The sequence below is a fragment of the Zosterops lateralis genome, assembly GCF_965231275.1.
Source record: "Zosterops lateralis genome assembly, chromosome: 2".
In the NCBI taxonomy this organism is placed as follows: Eukaryota; Metazoa; Chordata; class Aves; order Passeriformes; family Zosteropidae; genus Zosterops; species Zosterops lateralis.
In genome coordinates, this window is record NC_139763.1 from 106,388,655 (window position 1) to 106,411,111 (window position 22,457).

General features: G+C 37.8%; 1 protein-coding gene across 7 annotated transcripts in view; it reads right to left on the reverse strand.

Annotated features, from left to right (window-relative positions):
• Positions 1-22,457, reverse strand: part of DCAF6 (DDB1 and CUL4 associated factor 6) — a 75,247-nt gene that overhangs the window by 17,824 nt on the left and 34,966 nt on the right. For 2 of the 7 annotated variants that reach the window (XM_083885100.1, XM_083885102.1), the window contains exons 9-16: positions 22,142-22,261; positions 21,675-21,920; positions 16,755-16,922; positions 9,820-9,879; positions 4,934-5,039; positions 2,501-2,616; positions 1,668-1,751; positions 1,220-1,517 (exon numbers count right to left, since the gene is read on the reverse strand). In XM_083885100.1, coding sequence (XP_083741226.1) covers positions 1,220-1,517; positions 1,668-1,751; positions 2,501-2,616; positions 4,934-5,039; positions 9,820-9,879; positions 16,755-16,922; positions 21,675-21,920; positions 22,142-22,261 — 1,198 coding nt within the window. The remainder of the gene's footprint in view (positions 1-1,219; positions 1,518-1,667; positions 1,752-2,500; positions 2,617-4,933; positions 5,040-9,819; positions 9,880-16,754; positions 16,923-21,674; positions 21,921-22,141; positions 22,262-22,457) is intronic. The other 5 variants (XM_083885101.1, XM_083885103.1, XM_083885105.1 and 2 more) reach the window with 5 other exon arrangements.

Below are 22,457 nucleotides of genomic sequence, written 5' to 3' on the forward strand. Positions count from 1 at the left end.
GATGGGATTAAAATTGCAGGGCTTTTCACAGCTTGCTCTTCAATCACTGGATCATAATGAACATTGGCTCTGCAGGGGAAAATATTTCTGCCATTCCATATCTGCCTACAAATACTTAGTACCACATGGAAAGTTAATGGAATAAGACAGAATCTGTGTATATTGGCTTGTTCATAAAAACTGTCATTTAGTGAGCAGAATTACTTGTGCTTTGTAATAAACAACCACTGACTGTTCTTTTTGTCACTACTGACAGTGTGGTGGCTGACAATTTCTATTTTAACTGCAAATTATTCAAAGCCTTCTCTAGAAACAACTATGAAATTATTCCTGATTTCCTAATGAATACATACTGTAAATTCCTGTGAAGAATTTGCATTGCTAGCATAAGAAATTAATAGCACTGTCTTTGAACAGGAGTAAAGCAAAGGTATCTATGAGGTTAAATTACATTTAAAGCTAATAAAAAAGATATTGTTCTAAAGTCTAGCAACAGAAACATTGCTTAAATAATTTTATAGTTTTGAAATTAGTGAACAAAAGTATTAAACCAACAATAGCAAATTGAGGGTTCCGTTTACTGAATGATCAAACAAGTATGTAAAAAAAAGCACAAAGCTTACTAAATGCATCTTTTATTAATGGTAACAGCTAGCAGTCTACCTTTGCTTTTTACTGACATACATAGTAATATTTAATAACCAACAAAAGGCAAAGGATTACAGTTTCTCTTGCAGAGAAAAAGAAGAATGAAAAATTGAAGGCATCAGTTTTAACATATGTACTACAAACACATCATTGCTGCACAACCACAGTAAAAAGCTCTTGCTTTGCCAAAATAAGAACACCTAAGGTACAGCTGAAAGAAAATGTAGGTCTCTGTACCCAAATTTATGAACTTTCTATACTCATGACTAGAAGGAGAATAATAAAAAATGAACTGCAAATATTTAGCACTGAGGTATTCAGCAGGCAAGAGATGAGCATAAATAGATATTATATCTGCAAGAGCCCTCCTGGCTTGCAGGGAAAACGCAGCTGTACATGACTTACACATAGGAAAGTTACACATTAGACAGACATCAAGCTCTTGGCCAGTTGTCAAAGAATGACTTACTCTAACAATATGAGACCTGAGTGTCTCGATCTTTCATTCAAAAAAAAAAAAAAAAAAAATCCCAGAGCATTTTGGCAAGCAGAGCCAGGATCCCCCCCTCACCTGTGGCCAGGGCCTCCTCGATACCTGGCCCCCGGGATGAGCACAGGGTCGTCGTCGCTGTCGTCCGTCTCCTGCAGGGCCGAGGTCCTGCTGGAGGCCTCGTCCAGCCCCGGGGGCTCCGCCTGGGACTGGGGCTCCTCTCCCGCCCCGCCGGGCTCGGGGCTGGGGCTGCACACCTCTGGGCTTGCTCCCTTCTCACAGGAGCCTTCTTCCTCCTCTGCACTCCCACACACGGCATCAGCACTGGGGCAGCTTGTTTCTGGCTGAGTTCCAGAGTGCTCAGGTTTATCTGATACTGCTAAAAAACAAACATTGGGGGAAATAAGTCACACCATTAACAATTACAGTCTATTTTAGAAATGCTCAGTGGAGATAAATTATGCAAACTGAGTTCATATTTCATTCTCTACTTCTTCCTATAACTATTTGAAAGAGTACAGCCACCTACTTGCTTCTGTTGTCTCTACAGCTTCATCTGTATTTTTCAGCTCTTCAGCACTTGCATCTTCCTTGAGAGATTCATCAGGAACCCCTAAATTGAGTAATTTAATAGTAAATCACATTACTTCATTTAGATACACATTTATAATGTAAGCAAGTCTAAATGGCACCAGCACTCCTAGAAGAAACCAATCCAAGCAATCCACTCCAAAGTCAATGTCTACTGAAATCTCATCTATCGGTCACATAAAAATCAGTGTATATAAACCTATCTAGTTGACCAGGTCAACACACTAACAAAGAAAAGTGTAATAACTTCTTGTTCCAAAATGTATTTAACATTATGAGAACTTTAGCAGAAAAAATAGCATTTGTACTCTTAATACAGACACTTCCTATTATTTCTGAAGACAAATTAAGTTATCAGTCTATTAAAAGGGATTTTTTAAAGTATTTCTTTGGAACCAGTCATTTGACTTGACTGCCCTTTTGGCACTAACTGAGCAAGACAAGCACGTTTAGTAAAACACAGTGAAAGCCTGAAAGAAATGTAACAAAATTCCAAGCACTCATTTATGACTGCAGAGTGCAGTTGTTCTATTTTTCTATACAAATCAGGGAACAACATGCCCCTAAGAAGAATAATGTTTTTAGAACTAAAGACAAGATAAGTTACTGTTTATATTTATTTGCAGCTATCTCAGGTTGGTGTCTCCTTTCCTAAAAAAATCATGTTTTATTATGGCTGTGTTGTGCCTTGTCCCAGTGTGTGCAATGGGAGTCAGGGACACAGAAGGGCAGAAATTTTGCCTTGGCATTAGAAATTCCAGTGTATCTTACTTGTTTCCTCCCCATCAGGCCCTGACTCATCCAAAGCCTTTGTTTTCACAGAGTCTTCTTGGCCTTCAGTTTTGCAATGACTTCCACTCCCTCTAGAGCTTGAATTTGTGCTGCTCCTGACAGCGTAACATGGAAAAAGAAAATCATTTAGGATCATGTAAATACATAAGATCATTGCAACAGCACAGCCCGACCAACATTGTCTATCTCACTGCAGTCAAGTGAGAGCTCCTGGCAGCAGCTACAACCAATGCACAGCAATTTCAAAATTCTCTTTTATTGTGTCTTTTGCCACTCATCCCACACAATTCCTCTGCATCACTGAAACCTGTTTTCTCCTTCCTATCTTTTTTTTTTTACCTTTAAAAAATGTCATCATTGCTTTTCCAAATATTGGAAGAACTTTAAAGTATTTGCTTTATTTCACTATTTGCACACGTTTTAGATGAGCACTAATAAATAATGTTTAATAGCACTAATAAATAATCCCATTCAATTAAAAAGATTTGATTCAGATAAAAGTTTCCAGGTCCTTCACCACTAATTATCTATCATTCCTGTACCTTATGAGGCATGAACTTTCAGTTCTCAAAGTTTTGTTATTTCTCACAATTCACTATAAGCTGGTATTTGACATTTACTCCCCATTCATGTTTAGATAATTATTGTGGGACACCAATTTCTCTTTACAATATGGAAAATGAATTCTTGGGAAATATGTAAATTGCTGTCCTGAATGTCATTGAAAATCATGTTTTTAGACTCTCCAGCAAAGACTTTCAGGAAATGCAGTCTTGCTGCAGAGCTCTCTTATGTGATGCGGCCTAAAACTCAGGCAAATCATTGGACAAAAGCAGAAAAAAAAGGCAATTATAAGCATGGTTCTCAAGAATTTAGACTGCCTATACAAATACGTTCTGTCCTGTGTATGTTATTAGCAAATATTTCATATGCTACATTGTTAAAAGTAGCACAGATCATGTTTAGTCGAGATTCTTGAGAATCCAGCCTAGACTTGAAGAATTTTATGTCTTATGTTTAATCAGAGCTTTTACTCCTCTTGATGACCAATGTTCTGTGTATTCATTGCTGTACTGGATTTGGAGGCTGTAGAGAAATTTTTGTTAGTCCTGTCAGTATTCCTTCTGAATCCAGAATTTTCATCATTGTTCCTGAATGGCCAGACAAGAAGGGTCCTGCTAGATACCAAGTGGGGAATTTTTGCTATTTCATGTCTCATTTTATAAACTTAATCACAGCCTAAACAGTAAAATATTTTTTTGACTCTTAGGAATCTACTTTGTAGCTCAATGCTCAATTTACATGTCTTCCTCTGCTTCATTTTCACAACTTCCAGTTCTCAGATTAGGGCGTTGTTATTTTGTTCTCAACTCCATGATTTTGTCAGATGGAATTGCATCCTGCTCCTGTTGCTCCACTCTTCAGCAGTATGTTCTTAGTCAGCCTCTGAACTGGCAGTGACTTGCAACTTTGTCCTACCAGAAAATGCTTCTTCCTCTCACTACCCACACCACACTACCCACCACCAAACTCCATGGAATTTGCTGACTAATGGCAGAAATAGGTAAAAGCATCATAGCAAAACTAAGTTTTTCAAAGTTTGCTGGATCTTGGAGGCAAAATCAGTGTTTTAATTTTCCAGACTGAGCAAGGTGTATGTTTTATGTCTAAAGCCATAGCACTTAAGAGTGGCTAAATGTGGCTGGGTTTTTTCCTCCTCATTAACAATGAGCAAGCATTTCTCCTTCCTGCCTCCTACAATAATTTTGAAAACAAAAGTAGAGGAACAGAAATAAGATGAGATGAAATAAGGATGATGGCTGTTCTGGGAGATCCCAAGATGCTCTACTGACAGACTTGGACACAAAGCCAAGTCCATGAGGCCATTAGGCAGTGTGTGTTCCTTATTCGAAAAGGATGTCACCACTGCAACACCTAAGCAGTGCACAGAGCTGCTATCTCAGCCTTATGCATTCATCAACACTCCTCAGACACAGAAATATTAATTTCAGTGTTTACAACTCAGGAACTGAGTCGCAGAAAGACTCATTTGCAGAATACCATATGAGAAGTTTGGTAACCCCTGGATTACCATTCATCCCTGTATTACCCTGCTTTATAGCACCTTGATATTATGCCAGGGTTTGATGAAAATAGCATGTTTCAAATTATGTTTGCATTATAGAGATTCACAGTAAATACACAAAAAGGAAGGATCTTGTATAAATTTCACATTAAAGTATGTCTATCTTATATTCTGAATGCATTAAGAACTACAGCCATTTCAAATTGTGTAGCTACACCTAAAATAGGCATAAACCACAGGGAAAATAATTTATAGCTATGCTAGACAAGTGTTATTGATATGTGCTGATCATGAACTAGTCAGAACCAAAATTAACTTGTTCTTACCACTCATCAGTGAAGTCCAGTTTTATTGTGCTTGTAGTCGTTCCTTCTGTACTGTAGTGCAAACTCAAAACTGGTTCACCTGTTCCTGTTCGTGGTTTATCACTCTCTGTAAATATGGGGTTGATAAAGTTTGAACAGGCATTAGAAATGTACATGAAGTTGCCTTAATTTTGAAGATTAGTTTAATTATCAAATGTGGTAGTAACATACATAATGTTTGTTTAAGATCTCTTACAGCCCAAGCAAAAAGTTAAAAAGTTCCAGAGTAAACACACCAAATTTGCAATGCTTGAAAAATGGTCTAAAATTATATTTAATTATAAGAGCAAACAAAGGAGATGCTGTCCTTCAACATGCAAGTAAATAAAATTTCAGATAGATATGTGTACACACAATATAATCATTAATAAGCAGATCCATTTTATAGCAAATATATTAAAAGGATTTTTTTGAAGTGGGATTCAGTCTTTTTGCCTTAGTAAATACACATGGAAAAAGATGATGAGATCCAGATATAATCAGCCTAGAAAAATCACCATCCTCTACTTTGTTCCCTACTTAGAAACCAGACAGTTACCAGTGCCCTTAGGCCTGCCGTAAATTGTCAGTCAGTTGTCATAAAAATACTGAAAATTCATGTTTCAAGAGTTTCATGCTTAAAATCCTATTTTATATTATAGTAACTGCAAGCAGAAGGGAGCACTTGCAAAATGACCTCATTCATGATGTCCCAAAGCAACAGAAGTGAATTGAACTGAAAACCACAGCATACTGGTCACTCCTCTGCTGCAGAGATGGTTCTAAGGATGTTCATGGGCTCCTTCAAAACAGAACTGCTCACTGACATCCATCCATCCATCCATCCATCCATCCATCCATCCATCCATCCATCCATCCATCCATCCATCCCCTTTGATTAAAGTTAATGGTCACCATGCATCCACAAATGGCAAGATTGCCATCACTCCTGAAGTTGGGCAATACTCTCAGAACTCAGAGGGAAGGTTTATTTAGTGTATCCAAATGTGTTCATTTGGATACACTAAATAAAAGTCCTGCTTTTCATGACTACTGAGCCTTTTATCTCAGCATTATTTGGACAAAGCCTTCTGTCCTTTCTTTAGTTTATAGAATACAGAAATTGGACTATAAATATCCTTGCAGTATTGGCAGCACACTGACAAGTGTAATGAAGGAAAAGCTACAGATCATCTTTGTGGAAGTCAGTTAAATCTAACATTCCATTCAAACACAAGCCTACAAATTTCCCCACTAAAAAGGCTGTTATCATAACAGTAATGGCTACAATACTGGCATGGGATACTTAATTTTTAAAATACAATCAAATTATAGTAACTGTGAGATAGCACATCAGAATTTAACCTAACAATCAATGCTCGTATTTTTAAACTGCTGACAGGCAGAAGCCCACTCACAGGATCAGAGCAGTGATCAGCTGTGCCAAAGAACTTCAAATATGCACTTCTACATGGTCTGAAGAGAAGTTTAAAAACTCAAAACATACCACAAAACCCCTGAAAGAATAAATTAGAATATTTTTATGTGAAAGAGAATTAACCAGTGTATATACTGACCCTAATAATGCACAAGATATGGGCCCCACTCTGCAGAAAGAAAAGCTTTATAGCCCCTTTAAATTAAAAGTTACAGTTACACTCTTGTTAGAGTGGAGCAAGGATAAAACTGATTAAAAGGAAGTTTATTTAAGGAACTGGAAACCCAAGAAAGAAATGTAAGGAAATATTTTATAGTGCTATATAGACAGTTTGAACAAAAGTGACATTCTTTTTTAACTAAGTGGGTGCTTCCTCTATTTTTGACAACCTATGATTTATAAAATCTCTTTTTATAAAAGTCTGTACTTTAAGCATCCTTTCCTCAGCAAGTAGAAATACTGATTGATCCCACATACTGCACAAGTCACCAGGGACTGACACTGAAAGTCAAAAGCGAGAGTTGGAAAATTCTTCAGTTTCCTTGTAACAGCTACAGACAAGACAGATCTCTGAGCTGGGAACCCAGCTAAAGACAGACAATTTCCTGCTGTGAATAATCCAAGACAGCCCCCAAACAATGACTACTCATGGACTTCCTACTGCTGTGCAAGGCTGGCTTCAGCACAAAACCACTTAATGTTGCCAATCAAAGTAACCCAACATTGCTATCTAGAACAAGCCTAATTGAATACCAGGCTTTTATTTCTTGTCTTAAAATCTTAGTATCTGAAAATCTAACCAAGATGCATAAGGAGTGGCTACACTTACTCTGGAAGCAATGCTTATATTTGTTCACACCCCAAAAGTTGGAAGAATTGCTCTAGGCTTCACTAAAGAGGGCACTGACTGAGAAATTATTTTTACAAGTTTCTGGAAACAGGTAGCTGTTACTGGATTATAGCTGTATCACTGGATAATAGCATTTTCCTAAATCTACAATAACAGGAACTACAATTTGGATGGAGTCAGTTTCTTCTTTCAAGTAGCTTCAGGGCACAACATAGACACTAATAAGAATAGGAAACCTTTTAAAAGACAGATGAGAGAAGAAACTGATAATAAACTGCAGAGAATTAGTTATGTAGTTCAATATTTGATATTGAATTTACACTGCTAATGAAAGCTGACTGAGAGCCTCTGTGAAGAAAATAAATAAGCTTTGCCTCCTATAGAACTGAACATTCTTTCAGAGAAGCCACATAAACCCTACAAATCTTGAACTCTGTTTTCAGGGAGAAATGTGATGGCTGAAGACTGCCCAGATTAGAATGAAACTCTGTTCTCTTCCTCTACTAAATTCATCCCATCAGGGCAGATCTACTTCACATTGATAATGAAGAGAAGGAGAAGAAAACGGTCCAAATTCTGTAATATAGGCAATTCAGTTTATTAATCTGGTTGCCAACTCTAGCAAGGTAATAATCACTGCTACAAGAGAAAGCTGTAGCTTGTCAACACCTTACTAAACTCTATTCTAAATTCCTTAAAAATAACTTGAAATTTTACATAATTTTACAGCCAAACACAAGGTATTTTGAAGATACTATCAACAACTTACAGTTATTAAAGAAACAACCCTGTCTAAAGCACACTCCCATGAAATGGTCCGTTCTCCAGCTGCCGACAGGAAGAAGGCACTTTTAGACTACCACTTTTAAAACTGAAGACAAAATTTCATTCATGACCTTACATGAAAAACAAATCCACAAACCAAATGGCACAACTGACAACAAACTTCAGAGCCACTTTTTCCCTTAGAAAATGAACCTGTGCTCTCTGACTCTGGGGCTCCCAACTATAAAGGGGTAAGTGCATAAGGACAAGTTTACAGACTGCGTTTCCTAATTAAACTAACACTGTAAGGAACTTCAAGCCAGCATCTCAAATGCTGCCCTGTTCACTTATCTATTGGCAACCTCATGAGAAGAGGATAGATAATTTCTCATTTTAAAAACCCCAAATAATTCCTATCTAGCACTATATTCTGTGTGAAGACCTACGAGAAATATTTCTGGAAGGCGGAAAAATTGATCCAAAGAAGAGAAAATAAGTTGTATATTTCAGAAAAACAGGAATTCTGTGAGAAGGCCTAACATATGAAATTTAATCAGGCCTCAGGTTCCCTCTTTACTCATTCCAACTCAGGCAGTACCTTAAAATCCTAACACTGCAATAGATGTAAAGGCCAACCCTCCACTATTACAATCACAGTCCAAAATATTTTTAAAAAGTCAAGTGAGTCAAAAGACTGTGATCCATTTGAAACCATTTTGTACACACAGGAATGACTTTCAGGTTCTGCTGGACTGTCAGAATGCTGGCATTCTAAATGTATGTGATCACAATGAGAATCAAAACATCTTTAAACTCCAAACCAGTCTTAAAACATGAATGCCAACATGAGAGACTGGTCCAACAGAAGACAGCTGACTCAGTACTAAATTAAGAGAAGGCAGAAATAAGAAGGAAAGTAAGGTATAATCTCAACAGTCACCAAACAGAGTGTTTTTCAGAAGTGGGATTTCAAAATGGCTTTCTAGTTTAGAATGTGAAAGAAGACAAAGCTGTTTTGTGGGATTTAAGCTATTAAATCTCTACAGATGCTTTGATATGGAAGCATAATGCAGAGCGTATGACAATCTATTTTAAAATTAGCATCTATCACTCTTTAATTATTCAGCCACAAATATTCCCTACAGATGACATTGATGCAGCTGGAATAGAGTCACCTCTGGCCCACTTCAGTGCTCACAGTTTGGAGACTGATGCATAATGGGCACAGAGAAAGCTCCCAAGCATTCTTGTCTACCCTCAAGTCCATAGGGATCCTACAAGAAACACCAGTACTTGTTCAGCAGGAGGAGTGAAGGATAAGGGGAAACAGAGAGAAGATGCAGCTCAGTGCATGGGGGCTCTGAATTCACTCAAACTGTGCAGGAATAACAAAAGTGCACATCACTCATGGATAAGAGAAATTAATGTGGCATTATGAGACTAAAGGTTATTGCAATCTTGATATTTGCCCTTTGACCCAAGAAGAACCATTCAGAAAAAACCCAACCTGTTTAAATAATTAATTTTACTTTGCATTTTACTGTCTGGAGAATACATGAGACATTTACTGTACCTACACTGAACTGCAGTAATTGCATGAAGAATCGAGCTTAGGATGGCTTTCAAAAACAACAATTAACCTCACTCAATCATATTGATCATTAAATAATGAGTTTCCAGCAGATCTGCTTACAGAATTCTACTTTATGTGGATGAACAGCATTTTTAGACTGTTTCTCATCATGAAAAGCAACTTTAAAAGGAAGCATTGCAATCAGCTAAGGCTGGGTATAGCGCATTTCCTGTCACACGCACCCTGTGGCTCATCAAGTGACATGGATCCAAGCTGTTTGTTAACCACTGAAGAAGGAGAATCTGAAACAAAAACGAGATTTCAACTTAAAACATAAGCAGCAGAGAACTGCACAGCAATGTCACGATCATATGTTAGTTTAAAATAAAAAAAGCAGCAACATAAGGAAGCTTTGGGTTTGTTTAATGAGCAGCCAGCCATATTGCATTTTCTAGGCATGACAGAAGCAAAGCCACTTGTTTCAAACCATTACTTATTCACTGAACAGCCTGAAGCTTGCTGACATGATGATAATGAAAATGCCTGTCCATTACCAAATATTTTACTGTGTTCTTCACACTTCTGACATGGCAGGAAAAACACTGAAGAGTCATGACTCCTAAAGCCTTTGCTCCAGCTACCAAATGACGTGAGTATTTCACCCCATGTGTAAAATGTAGTTTCAGAATATTTATACTTCAGCATAAAATACTTCATGGTGTACCAGTACCTCCAATATTTAAATACTGTTTTAATAATAATGTTTTAGAACATCAAGGCACCAAAATACATCCCACTTATATGACAGTTTGGTAGTTCTGCATTCTCAGACGCTGCACCTCTGATGACTGAGAACAAGTCTTGATGAGTTTATCACAGCACCACACCTGTCAGTCTTACAAGCATCCCCATCAATCACATAAACAAACAAATAAATAGAATAATCACAACCCCCCCAGCAGAAAAGTGCCCTTTTTTTCTCCCTGGAACTTCCAGTTAATAACTATCACCAGCACTCATTCATTGCACAGACACAACAGATGCAATATTCAGTATTTTCTGTGAGTCTATTTCCCTTGTCCCCTCTGAAGACCGGATCTTACTTCTGTATTATCTGAAGATGAGCTGATGTATATAAATTAATGCAGTATTCCAAACATATTGGCTAGAGAATCATATCTTGGTTCCACTTGTTAATCTTCTGTTATAAACAAATTCATCCTAAACTAAAAGGATTTAATATCCTGTACTACAAACTGAGTCTCAGTCTGACAACATCACAGCATGCTAAATGAATATTAACATAAATGTAGATCATGTGCAAGGAAAGCAATGAAACAACACTCTCTCCTACAGGAAGCTCCCTTCCAGCTTCAAGCCAGAATAACTGGTGAGACCTATTCTGTAGTACAGCCATAAAACCTGCTGAATTGACCAAGCTGCTTTAAATACATATATTCTCAAGCAGTCATTCACTCCCAGCCATTGGTGGAAGCAGGGCAGTGTGCTTCCATATCTACAACTGATATCCAGGTACAGGGAAGGGGAGCAAAGGAGAGAGACCAGGAAAGTCTGAGGCTGTGTTCTGGAGGCTGCCTTGTTTTGGGAACTGGGCTTGCACAGCTAATTTCTGTAACTGAGGAACATTAAATTGGTTCTGGTTTGTCTTCCGTGCTCAACCATGCCCATGCCTTGCACCAAGCACACCTAAGTCAGATCACAGAATTTATCATCTAGATTTATGGCATGTAGCTATTAAGTAGAAGATTTGTAGCATTAATATAATTTACTTTCCAAAAGTGAAGTGTTTTTAATATATAGTAGCTAAATTAGAAGAGAAGGATTTAGAGGGGAGTTTTTTTCAATGGAGTAACAAGTCACTTTTTTGAAGGTAAATCAGAGCAAAAAAGTGGTGTACAGATGCTCCACGTCATGAGATGTCCTTGTGTTCCAGCTGACTCAGAACAGGAATCTGTGCCTCCTTCAAGGGCTGACTTTGATCTCTGACTCACAAAGTCCATAGCTGGAATTAACTGGTATCAGAAGTGCTAAAGGGAGGGGAGGTCCTGGCCTGCAAGCCGAGAAACCTAATGCATGACAGTGATCCCAGCCATGCTCTGTTCCTGTGCTCAGATCCTTTCCAAAAGCTCATATGCCCTTGTTTAAAAGGTTTTTTGTGCTGCCAAACACTTAACTTGGCTGGAGAAGCTCACCTTGTCAACTCTGTAATTCAGACCTGTATGTTCAGAAGACTGAGGTAACATATTTTAATTAGAAACATAAGAAATTACATCTACTACCCTTACCAGCACTTATAATTTTATTAAGACCTCGCACTATACAGCAGTAAGTAAAAAAGTAGGCATGTTTTGCCATGTGCATCATCCAATCACAGTAAGTGAAAATTAAAAGGTTTCTAGGTAGAAGTCCATGACAAGAGAGGCTTAAACCTCCCACACCTCACCGTTACATCCAAGTCTCCATCCAACTTTGTGAAAGCATTTCCTTCAATAAATGAATATTTAATCAACATACAGGAAACATCCTGAACATCTGAATTAGCATGGTTAAGGACTGTTTGTAGCAATTTGAAATCCCCTTGTTTCCTTTTCCAAGTACCCTGAAGCCACAGATCACCAGCACTCCCTGAAGTGGCTCTGCAGCCTGGAACCCGCACCTCAGGCAGGGAAATCAGCACGACCATGAAACCAGCCTAGAGAAGTTCAGGTAAATGCCTCTTTTTTTAATATATGGCTTTGTTTTGTTAAAAAAGTCTGAAAAAAATACTTTCATAATTTCTTATAAAGCTTTTGAAAAAAAAGTATTACCAAAACTGTGCCATATAGTTAAAAAAACAAACAAAAATCCAAACTCTTACCTGAGCCTTCACAGGCTGGGTCTACATCCCAATGCAGTTCACCACTGGTTGTAATGTCACCAGTACATTCTAAACTGGAGCACCACTTAAAGAGGGAACTGGAGATTCATAAATTTGGGGAACCTCAAACAGAAAATAGAAGATAATTTTAAGGTCAGTTATATGCTGAAAGATCTTCCTGTAGTTTGGGCAATCAGCACCTGACTTGACCAAAATATTAGCATGCCACCTCAGTTTTGTAGAAAAAAAATTCTCCTTACATCACCACCTTCAGGGTAAGGTCTAAAGCAGTGAGAATTGTTTTAAAACTCCTAAATATGATACATGTAGAGAAATTTAAGAAATTAAATACTTGATTTAATAACTATGAATAATTGCTTTGCACAGTGAATAAGCTCTCAGTTACATTGTGCACTTCAAACGGACATTTCTACATCTGAGGGTTAGCCAAGAATTTAGTGATAAAAATGTCATTCCCTTGTTCTTCTCCAAAAGCTTTAACACAGAAATGAAGGTCCAGTTTGCTCTGCTTTAAAGGCTGACTGTATAGTCAATCAAAAGTTTTTTTAAAAAATTGATTTGCAGCACAGGTTCTGCAATATGCCAGCATGCACACGTACATATCTGCATTCCACAGCAAATGCAATCTAAATCAATTTTTTTTCCTCAGGAAAAAAAAAAAAATAGGCTAATACTGATTCACGATTTTGTGGGTAAGATTAGGTACAATGACCACTACAGGAACCCTTGATCTACAATATGCTGCTTCTTTTTCACTTCACAATCAGCTGGTTCACGTTTCTGTTACTTTTCAAATTGAGTTCCATCTCCTTAAAATCCTCAGAATGAGAATTGATGTATACTCTGAGAACAACTCAGAATGGTGATGCATATGTGGCACAGCAGCAATAACAACAGGTTAAAAAATTATACTTTGCATATAGAACATAAATGCAGTTGTTTAAACACTGCACAGGATCTAAACGTTATGAAATGCCACAAAAATGCAAATAAAAATCTAGGCTTTGAGGGAGAAATTATACAATAAATAAAAATCCAAACTAAACTGAAATATTTACCATAGTTCCCTAATTAAATAAGGTGGCTACCAAAAAAATCTGAATCTATTCAATACCGAAGCAAAGGCTTGAAGACAAAACAGACCTGATCCATGCAGTCACACACTGCTTCTAAAATTCAGCCAAATCCCAAAATTAGACTTTAATACTTAAGAGGGGTATTATCCACTAAAACAAAATCTCTGTCATCTGAGACCTTTTGTCTCAGAGTCAAACACTGAATCATTACTCATCTCCCTTTCACATTCAAAAATATAAACTTTTGACCATACTTTTCTAAATAGTAAAGATTAACTACTACAGATTGATCTTACAAATCCTCATGTAACTGGGAGACAGAATAACTACCACACAGTCTAATTTTCTATTAAACCTGTAAAAGCTTTCAGCTCTTGACATTTTCTACTTGCAATTTCTTACACGGCTGGGATATTTTTCTCCTCCTACTCAAGCTCCTGTGGTTGCAAAGATAAGGATTAATAATGAAGTACAAGTCAGAAGAAGTGGCCTCAGTCTCGCACTGAATTCCCTCCAAAATTGCAAGTGCAAATAATACAAGTTTTACCAGAGCAGGGATTGAGAACTTCCAGACACGTTTGAGGGTATAATTTTTTATTTGTTTGAAAATTTACAACTAGTATATGCCTGAAAACTGAACACCTGCCTCATGACAGGGCAGCAAAGACAACCTTTCAGGGAAAAAAAATAGAGATTGTCTCTGCATAAGAATTTATTAATTTTAAAAGATCCCAAACAATCCAAAACTACTCACTTATTTTTCTCCTACCATATTTCTGAAAAGTCAGCTAAACACAGGGTTAGAAAACAATTGTGTCTATGGAGAAGCAAGAGACCACAAATGTGCAGCTCTGCTTTTCCAAAGGAATAGATTATGAATAACCAAGTTGCAAAAATAAATCTTGAGAGGTCAGAAAAGGAAACCAAAACAAAGTAACTTTCAAAAAAAGAAATGAGCAAGTACAGAGAATATCTCCCCATCCAGAGTGCAGAAATCTTATGAAGTAAATAGAAAATGCAAAGGTGATTGCCAGTCAAAAGACATGAGCTTGATTTGTTCCCTTCCAAAGCAGGGGAAGGAAGAGCACAACAGGAATATCTTGTTTTTACACATACAAATAGAAAGGAAAAGACAATGTAATCTTTTATCAAATTTCTCTAATCTAATAGACCAAACATATTAAATATTTGCAAATTAAATTTCTCCTTTTATAACTTGCACTGCCTACACTACTGAAGGCAGCAATTCCATCCCTCTGACCAAACCTCAAGGAGATACACCCTAATGAGCTGGAGATCAGGGAGAAAAATAGTTCTCCCTTTGTCTCCCCAGAAATAAATGTTTCTACAGCACTGAGTAAATCTGTCTTTTGAAGCAATTATTTAGCAAATAAAACTGTTAAATTTCCAAATTAATTGTCATATTAATGAAAGAGATAAATTTGAATATTACTTTCCTCCAAGGCTGTGTATGTGGCTCCTGGTGATCCCAGACAAAGGGATTGGATGTTTCCAATAGTTCCCTCAAAGTTCTAAGCATGTGGGAACTCAAAATTCCAACAGGCAGTTTTGGGGGGGTCCAAACTATGTACAAGATCCCTGTACCTCCCAGTCAAAGCAATTACTCAGCTTAAACCTTCCCATTTGTGGCAGTGTGGATCCCACAGTGTGCTGTAGGAACCTCACGAGCAATGGCAAGTAAAAAATTTACATTGCGTTCTTGAAGGAGCACTAAGGAAGAGATGGGAGAGATGTATCAAGAGAAACCCGGACCAACACACCCTTCAGAGGTAGTAAAATCCCCACAGATAAACCTCCAGACATGGCTGTAAACAAACTTTACTCCCTACTTCAATTCAGTGGGAAGCAATTTAGTAAAAGAAATTAATAATTAAGCCATTCTGAAAAGGAAATGCAAGATCAAGATCTATTGCATGTGTCAGTTACCATTTTCCCTCTATCAATACTTATACTTGAGTTAATAAATTCTGATGTTCAGTTTGCTGGAAAAAAAAAAAAGAAAAAAAAAAAAAGAAAAAAGAAAAGACAAAACCAAAATTGCTTCTGGGGTGTTTTTTTGTCCTGGCAGGAAACTGCAACCCTCCTCAAGGCCACCACTACCACTGCTGTTCCTGTTCTACTCCTACAGGTAACCAGGCACCCATCATTGCCATCCCTAAGATAGGCACACACTCCCTCCAGGATGTACTGGTTTCCAAAACACTCTAAAACCTCACTGCAGTATTTTCTAGAGTAGCAAGTTATTCTGAATTCAGTAACTGCATATTGTGATTAGAGCATCAGCCACTGTTACATCAAATTGTTCTGTAGGGCTCCAGATTAAGGAATAGACTGAACCATGGCAAGACAGCTGTAAATGTGTGACATAAGCCTTAAAAGCAATTTAGCCACATCTCAACTGTCACAGGATTTATCCACAGAAGAGACACTGCTAGACATGACTTTGCAACATAAAATACACTGAATTCTCACACAGCATGCAGCTCAGTCATTTTTACATGGTGCCACAACAAAGTTTGCTTCAAGTTTATGCTTCAGGGTTTGCCTCTATTCATATGCATGCTTCTGCCCTAACTTTCTCAAATATGTTATTGCAAACATATTTGAGGCTTTCTTGTAATCATTTTTAATTTCAGTAAGACAAGAGAGAAAGAGGATGGTGAAATAAAAAGTTGCTCTGTTCAAAAAAAGGAGAGCATATCTGGGGACTTTGGCTAGGTACAAGTATTTTCACTACACTTATTGTACAACCATAGCACTGAAGAGTGCCAAAACTCTGTTTTACTGAATTGTTACTCTGATTTAGAACACATGCTAACCCCAAGCCAAGTCTTAAATGGTACTGTTGGATACAAGAAGCACCAAATTGCAATTTCAGTGTGTCATTCTCCATCTACTCAGAACACTGCAATTTCTTGCTCAGCTGTTCTAATGACCATTGATACCATGCACCTAGAAAACCATTTCCACATCTTATCACTCAATCCAAACACGTTAGCTTAACAAACCTGTCCACACAACTATTTCCCTGACCATGTGATGCTCAACACCACCACGTGCAAGGCAAGACAAGCAGCGAATGCAGGAAACGCCTTGTTCTGGAGGAGAAGCATCTCAGCAAACAACAGCAGCACAAACTACAGCTACATCATCTGCTGGAGAAACCTTGGCAAGTGACCACCTGCTGCCTGAGGGTGCTGTGAGGAGCCCTGAGGGGAGGCCTGCTCAGAAGAGGAGGGCTGTGGTGCAGAGCCCTCAGCCAGCTCTCGCTGTCTCTGCTGCTCTGCCTTCTTAAGCCTCAGTCGCTGCAGCCCCCTACGGATTATTGCTAACTCGGGTCCCATTAACTCTGACAAACAGGGAGGAGACAGAGAAAGGGGTGAAGAGAGAAGCATTGAGCAGTCAATATATAGAACAGAGAGGAGGAGTGGGGGGACTGAGCAAAGAGACAAGCAATAGGTACTAAGTGTCATCACAGGGAAAAAAAAATTACTAGCATTCAGAAAGCATAAAACAGAAATATTGAAGTTGGTTTTCTCTTCCTAAAGGCATGAATCACAGGACTTAAATGTTCAGGATTCGTGCCGTACAATGCAACCCCCCTCCCCATCTCCAGCAATGAAACCATTAAACAAAGAATTATTTAAGATATAAAATAGATATAGACTGGTTAAATCACAACAAAGCACACAACAGATGTATTCATTCTGATGTTCCTAACACAGAGACTAAATAAATGACAATATTTGGTGTAAAACTATGCAACTGTGGTCTACAGGTAAGTTTTCAAAATTAATGCAATAACTTCCTGATGTTTCAAAAAAAAAAAAAAAGGTAAATTTTGATCAAAACAAACCACTGCAAAAAGTAGACTGGAATTATGAAAGAGGTGGCATAACAACAGCTAAACTAAAAAATACACTTCTCTATGAACTCATTTTTAATTTCAGATATTCCCTGTGGTTGAAGATTCACAGTCTGAAATCACTGTTAAGTGGTCCTACAGACAAAGTGGTGTATAGGATCATAAGTAATTCTTGGTAGATTATTCTTTTAGTCCCATCTATAGAAGCTTCACTGTTTCCATCATTTTGTCTTTATTCATTTGCCAGTTAAACTATTTTGGCACGTTAAGTTCATTGCCTGAGTACTGGTACTTTTGCAAACTGCCATAAAATGAGGTGTCCAAGCAATTTTTTATTCTTTCCATGCCCTTTGCAGATTTTCTCCAGTTACACAAGTGCCGTGTGGCAAGTGCTTCTCTTTAAATAACACAGATTGTGTCTTTAGTAGCAGTGTCTGAATCACACTAAAATGTGTGATTAAAATAGTAGAGAGCATTACATTGGCATAGGGCCTTTCAGCCAGGCAAAAGCTTCACAAATATTCTGTAACCCTTATCCACACAGTGAAACAAACAAACCTTAAATTTTCTTTTATGAAGAGAAACAAACCCAAAACCAGAATCCAGTAACTGGAAACTCAGTGACAAGCACCAGTTAATACTGACTGGTCATGAGGTTTAATGTTCTTAGTCTAATATAATTTCTGGGAGAAACATCTCCTCAGTTTTATGGTTGGCAAGGTGTAACAAAAATAAAACTATATAGTTCCTAAAAGGAATATGGCATCAAAGAGATTGGCTATGAATAGTTTTCATGTCCCAAAATCATTTATGGAAATAAAAACTCCAAACAGCCTAGAGAATACTTTTAAAGGGAAATTCAATGATGTCTAAAATTGCAGTTTTCAGTACTTGCTGCTGATTCAGTTCCACTGAGTTAAAAGGCAGCCATAATTTAAGATGTAACAAGAACTACAATATCAAATGTAAAAGCTGCTATCCTGGATATGTTCAGTGACAACACCTTCTAATGTATTCCAGAATATCTAAGCAAATGTTTATTTTGCCAGCAAATGGAGTGAGGAAATAGAAATAAATAAAAAAAACCCAGTTATTGTCATATTCCCATTCAAAATTTAAAAGCAGTTACCTTATATCAGAACACATATTAGGGTTAAGCTTTGTACTAATTAGCCAACTGCTCCCCTGCAGCCCCTCCCAATGGTACCTGTGTGTATCTGGAATTTTATTTATGAGAAAAACTGTATTATATTTTACTATTTGTTGTACCTGGTGTTTATTAGTGGTTGAAAACATCAGCATCTTAAAACTAAGGTTTCCACTGAATGGCACAAGCAGGGCAAGAAAATAAAGTTGTATTTTTCTTAGTGACAAGCATGATGATCTCCAGCAATTGTTCTCATTATATATATTTATAAAAATATTATTCAAATGTTCTGGCAGTAATAGGCTACTGAGATTTTGCACTGATTTTGTTATTTAATTGTAACTTAAATGTTCAAACTTCTAGAATATACATTCTGCTAAAGAGACCTATCCCAACAAGCTCCAGCACTAAACCATTTCTGTACTGACTGTCTTTTGAACAGGTATTTCATCTCTTAAAAGTTTTAAAAAGAAATTCAGATGTAGAAGCTCCAATGCTCACCATGTGACACATTTTCTGGAACAGCAAACCAACAATAAATTTGAACTGTACACTTATGCAAAGGCATTGTGATAATCCTGTATTCAAACACAAGATTACCACAAGTGCTTGTGTTCAGTGCAGAAATCTGTAGAAATTATTTATGGAAAGCTGTTTACAAGCCTGGGTTAGGAATTCATGCTCTAATTCTAAAGAAGTCACTTCCTGAAAACACATTCTTCAGTTTCTGACTCCTTCCTACAATATTCAAACTTGTATCTGCCATGACTTTACACAAAATGGTGGCTGAAAACCTTTTTCCCTTCTTCCACCTTTTCCAAAATGCCTCCCCAGTCATCCACCTCTTACAACACACCTCTGTCTGGGCTTCCTACACAGCCCCACTGTATTTAAACTATTCCTGTTAGCACTTTCCCTCTCCTGTCAACCCCCAAAAGCAGCAGGATTTATTCACCTTTAAATGCAGGTGAACAAGCTCAGGGAGCCCTCTCCTTGATGCAGAGGGCAGTGTTTTGTAGATAGATTTATAGACTACAGACAGTGAGTAAATAAAATCTCACAACTGAACACAGCCATAGGTTACCAGGGTAGATAAACATTGCAAAATGGATATTCCCAACCCAGCCTGCTCATTCATAAACCCTCTGCCCAGGAGCTTCTTTGCTCCCTGAACTCACTCACTTATGTTACCCACAAACTTGTTTTGCTGGAACCTCAGTGTCTCATTTACACTGCTTCTGAAACAGCATTATTCTGTATTATATACAGGATTGCACCTTATTATAATTAGGTACAAACACCTTGTTCTATTACATTTATGCCTGCAGGAGTCCTGTAGACAATTTTAAGCTGCCAATCTCACACCCCACCTACAAGAGTGTATCAAAAGAACCTATCACATATTATACAGCAAATTAGAAAGTATCTGTTGTCTGTCAACCAACCATCACTACCCCTTTCAAAACTAAATATATTCTGAAATCCAAAGTAACACTGGGAAAGAAGAAATGCTCTTAGAAAAGAGCTGGATTAAGAAATAACAACTTCCACTTCATGCTAGCAGAATAAACTTTTGCTTAGAAATTCAAGGAGATTCAGAGAAAAAGATTTTTCTGGTCAGCACAGATTCCTTAAAATGCAGGCTAGAAAATGCACCACAATTCCAGAAATCCTCTCTGGTGCATTATCTTTCTGAAAACCATAAAGTTTCAATGACATAGCTTGAAGCAATTATTTTTAAATGGTAAATACTCTCCTGACCACTCCATACACTTTTAAAAATAAATAAATAGATCAAAATCAACCTTTGGTAATGGTACATGTGTTCTCTGATGGGTATCCCTCTGGATCAAAACTAATGGCAGCTAAATTGGGTTGCACTGAATTACAGTAGACCCCTTAATCATCTCTTTGTGTGTGTATTGTGGAAAAAGTTGAGATTGTAGAAAGCTGATACCAACACTAAAAAACCATATATGACTAAAAGCCTCTGATACTAAACTTTTTAACATTTTCTAAAATTCCTCTGCGTATTGCCATTTTTCTGCTCACTGTTTATCTCTAAGCATCAGACTAATAGCAAGGTTTAAAAAGCAATAATGACATGTTACATGAATTTCAACTCATGTCTTTATCTTCCCTGTCTTTCAGATACCAGGTACCTCATCATTTCTGACCCATCCCAAAGATTTTGGCTGCAGCAGTCACAGTACATTGAATGGCACACTCTCCCCTGGGAAACCCCCATCCCTTCTGTATTCCAGAAAATCAAATTTAAGGCCTGAAAAAGACAGAGAGCTTGATTTTTTTTACAATAGAATCTATATAAGACAAAATGCCTCAACCTGTTGGTCTTTCAGGTCACATCAGCCTTTCTACTATAACTGTGAAGCCCAGAAAGCCACTTTATAAAGCAAAAGTAAACTCTTGTGCAAATATTCCACTCTGAAGGCTGTGGCATTGAGATGGAAAAGGTCAAGTCAAAGCATAAGGTGCTATTTTACTACCCAAATTAATTTCTGACATTCTGACAGCAGAATATACTTCCTTCTTTTTTCCCCCCAAGAAGAATATAAATCTGTATTAAACACAGATGAGTTTTTTCAAGATATACAAACTTAACTATCAACATGAGGTAAAATTTATTAACCAATAATGGAATGTCATGCCAAGTGAGCCTTGTTTATCCAAATACTTTTGAGAAGCTAAAACCCAACACTGCTGACTCTGAAACGTTGAGGATGGAGGTTCCTCCTGAAGGAGACATTTCCTACCTCCCCTGATTGCAACAGGCACAGGCTCTGCCATTCATTGCACTGATGCTGCTACAGCCAAATCCCAGTGGAAAAGGGGGATGTCACTACACTCCATGCAGACAACACTTTTTTGTAGGGGGAAAAAAAAAATAAAAAAAAATTTTGTATTTCTACTTCAAAAGACAATACTGGTGACTTGGTAACTCTACAACACCTAAGTCTCATTAAGGATGTGCAAGGAAGAAAACAGATGGAGATCAATTACCCAAAATATCCTAAAAGAGAATTGTTTCTTATTTTTCATAAACAATGACAAGATGGATTTCTTCTCACCAGACTGATGCAGCACAGGCTGAGTTGAGGCCCCTAAAGAAGGCTTTTGTTCATTATCAGGAGAGGACAGTAATGAAGTTGAAGGGGGACTTTCTGTCGAAGATGATGTTGAAGGAGCTTGAGCTGACATGGTAGAAGAGGAAGATGATGGAAGCTGTTCAGAACCATCTACTTCCATTGCAGTTTCTGATTCTCTACTAGGTGCCATGTTATTAGTAGCAGGAGCATCTGTCCGATTAGTCCCACCTTTGATTAAAAACAGAACAAAAAAGCAAGAAAAAGAGCTCAAAAGTAAACTTACTCTGCCTCTAAAGATCCCTTTGCACTACCATTCCTATGAACAAATGTGCTCAGTTCTTCGGTGCACTAAGATTTTGTTCACACCTAGGACAGGCTGATACTGCAAACCTGAACATCCACTATAAACACATTTCTGTTGTAATCATTGTTGAAAAGAAGGAAATCACCTCTGGACCGTGATCTTCCTCGTCCTCGACTGCTCTGTGCAACTTCACTGGCTTCTTCAAACCACCTTGACAGCATGTCTGACATCCTCTGCATCAGAGACACGTTGGGACTCTGCTCCCCTGTGGAACAAATGGTGCTGAAGCTTTATCTACAGCTTTACCAAAAAGTACCTTTCCCCCCATCATTTCTTGCAGGAATGGAGACCACCCCTCGCCCCCTTCTCCCACAAGAAACAGTTCCCTTCAGTCTGTCCCCAGTGCTCCTGTCTATCCTCATTTCCACAGGTCTCTGATCCTCCACTGGGATCCCTCATTC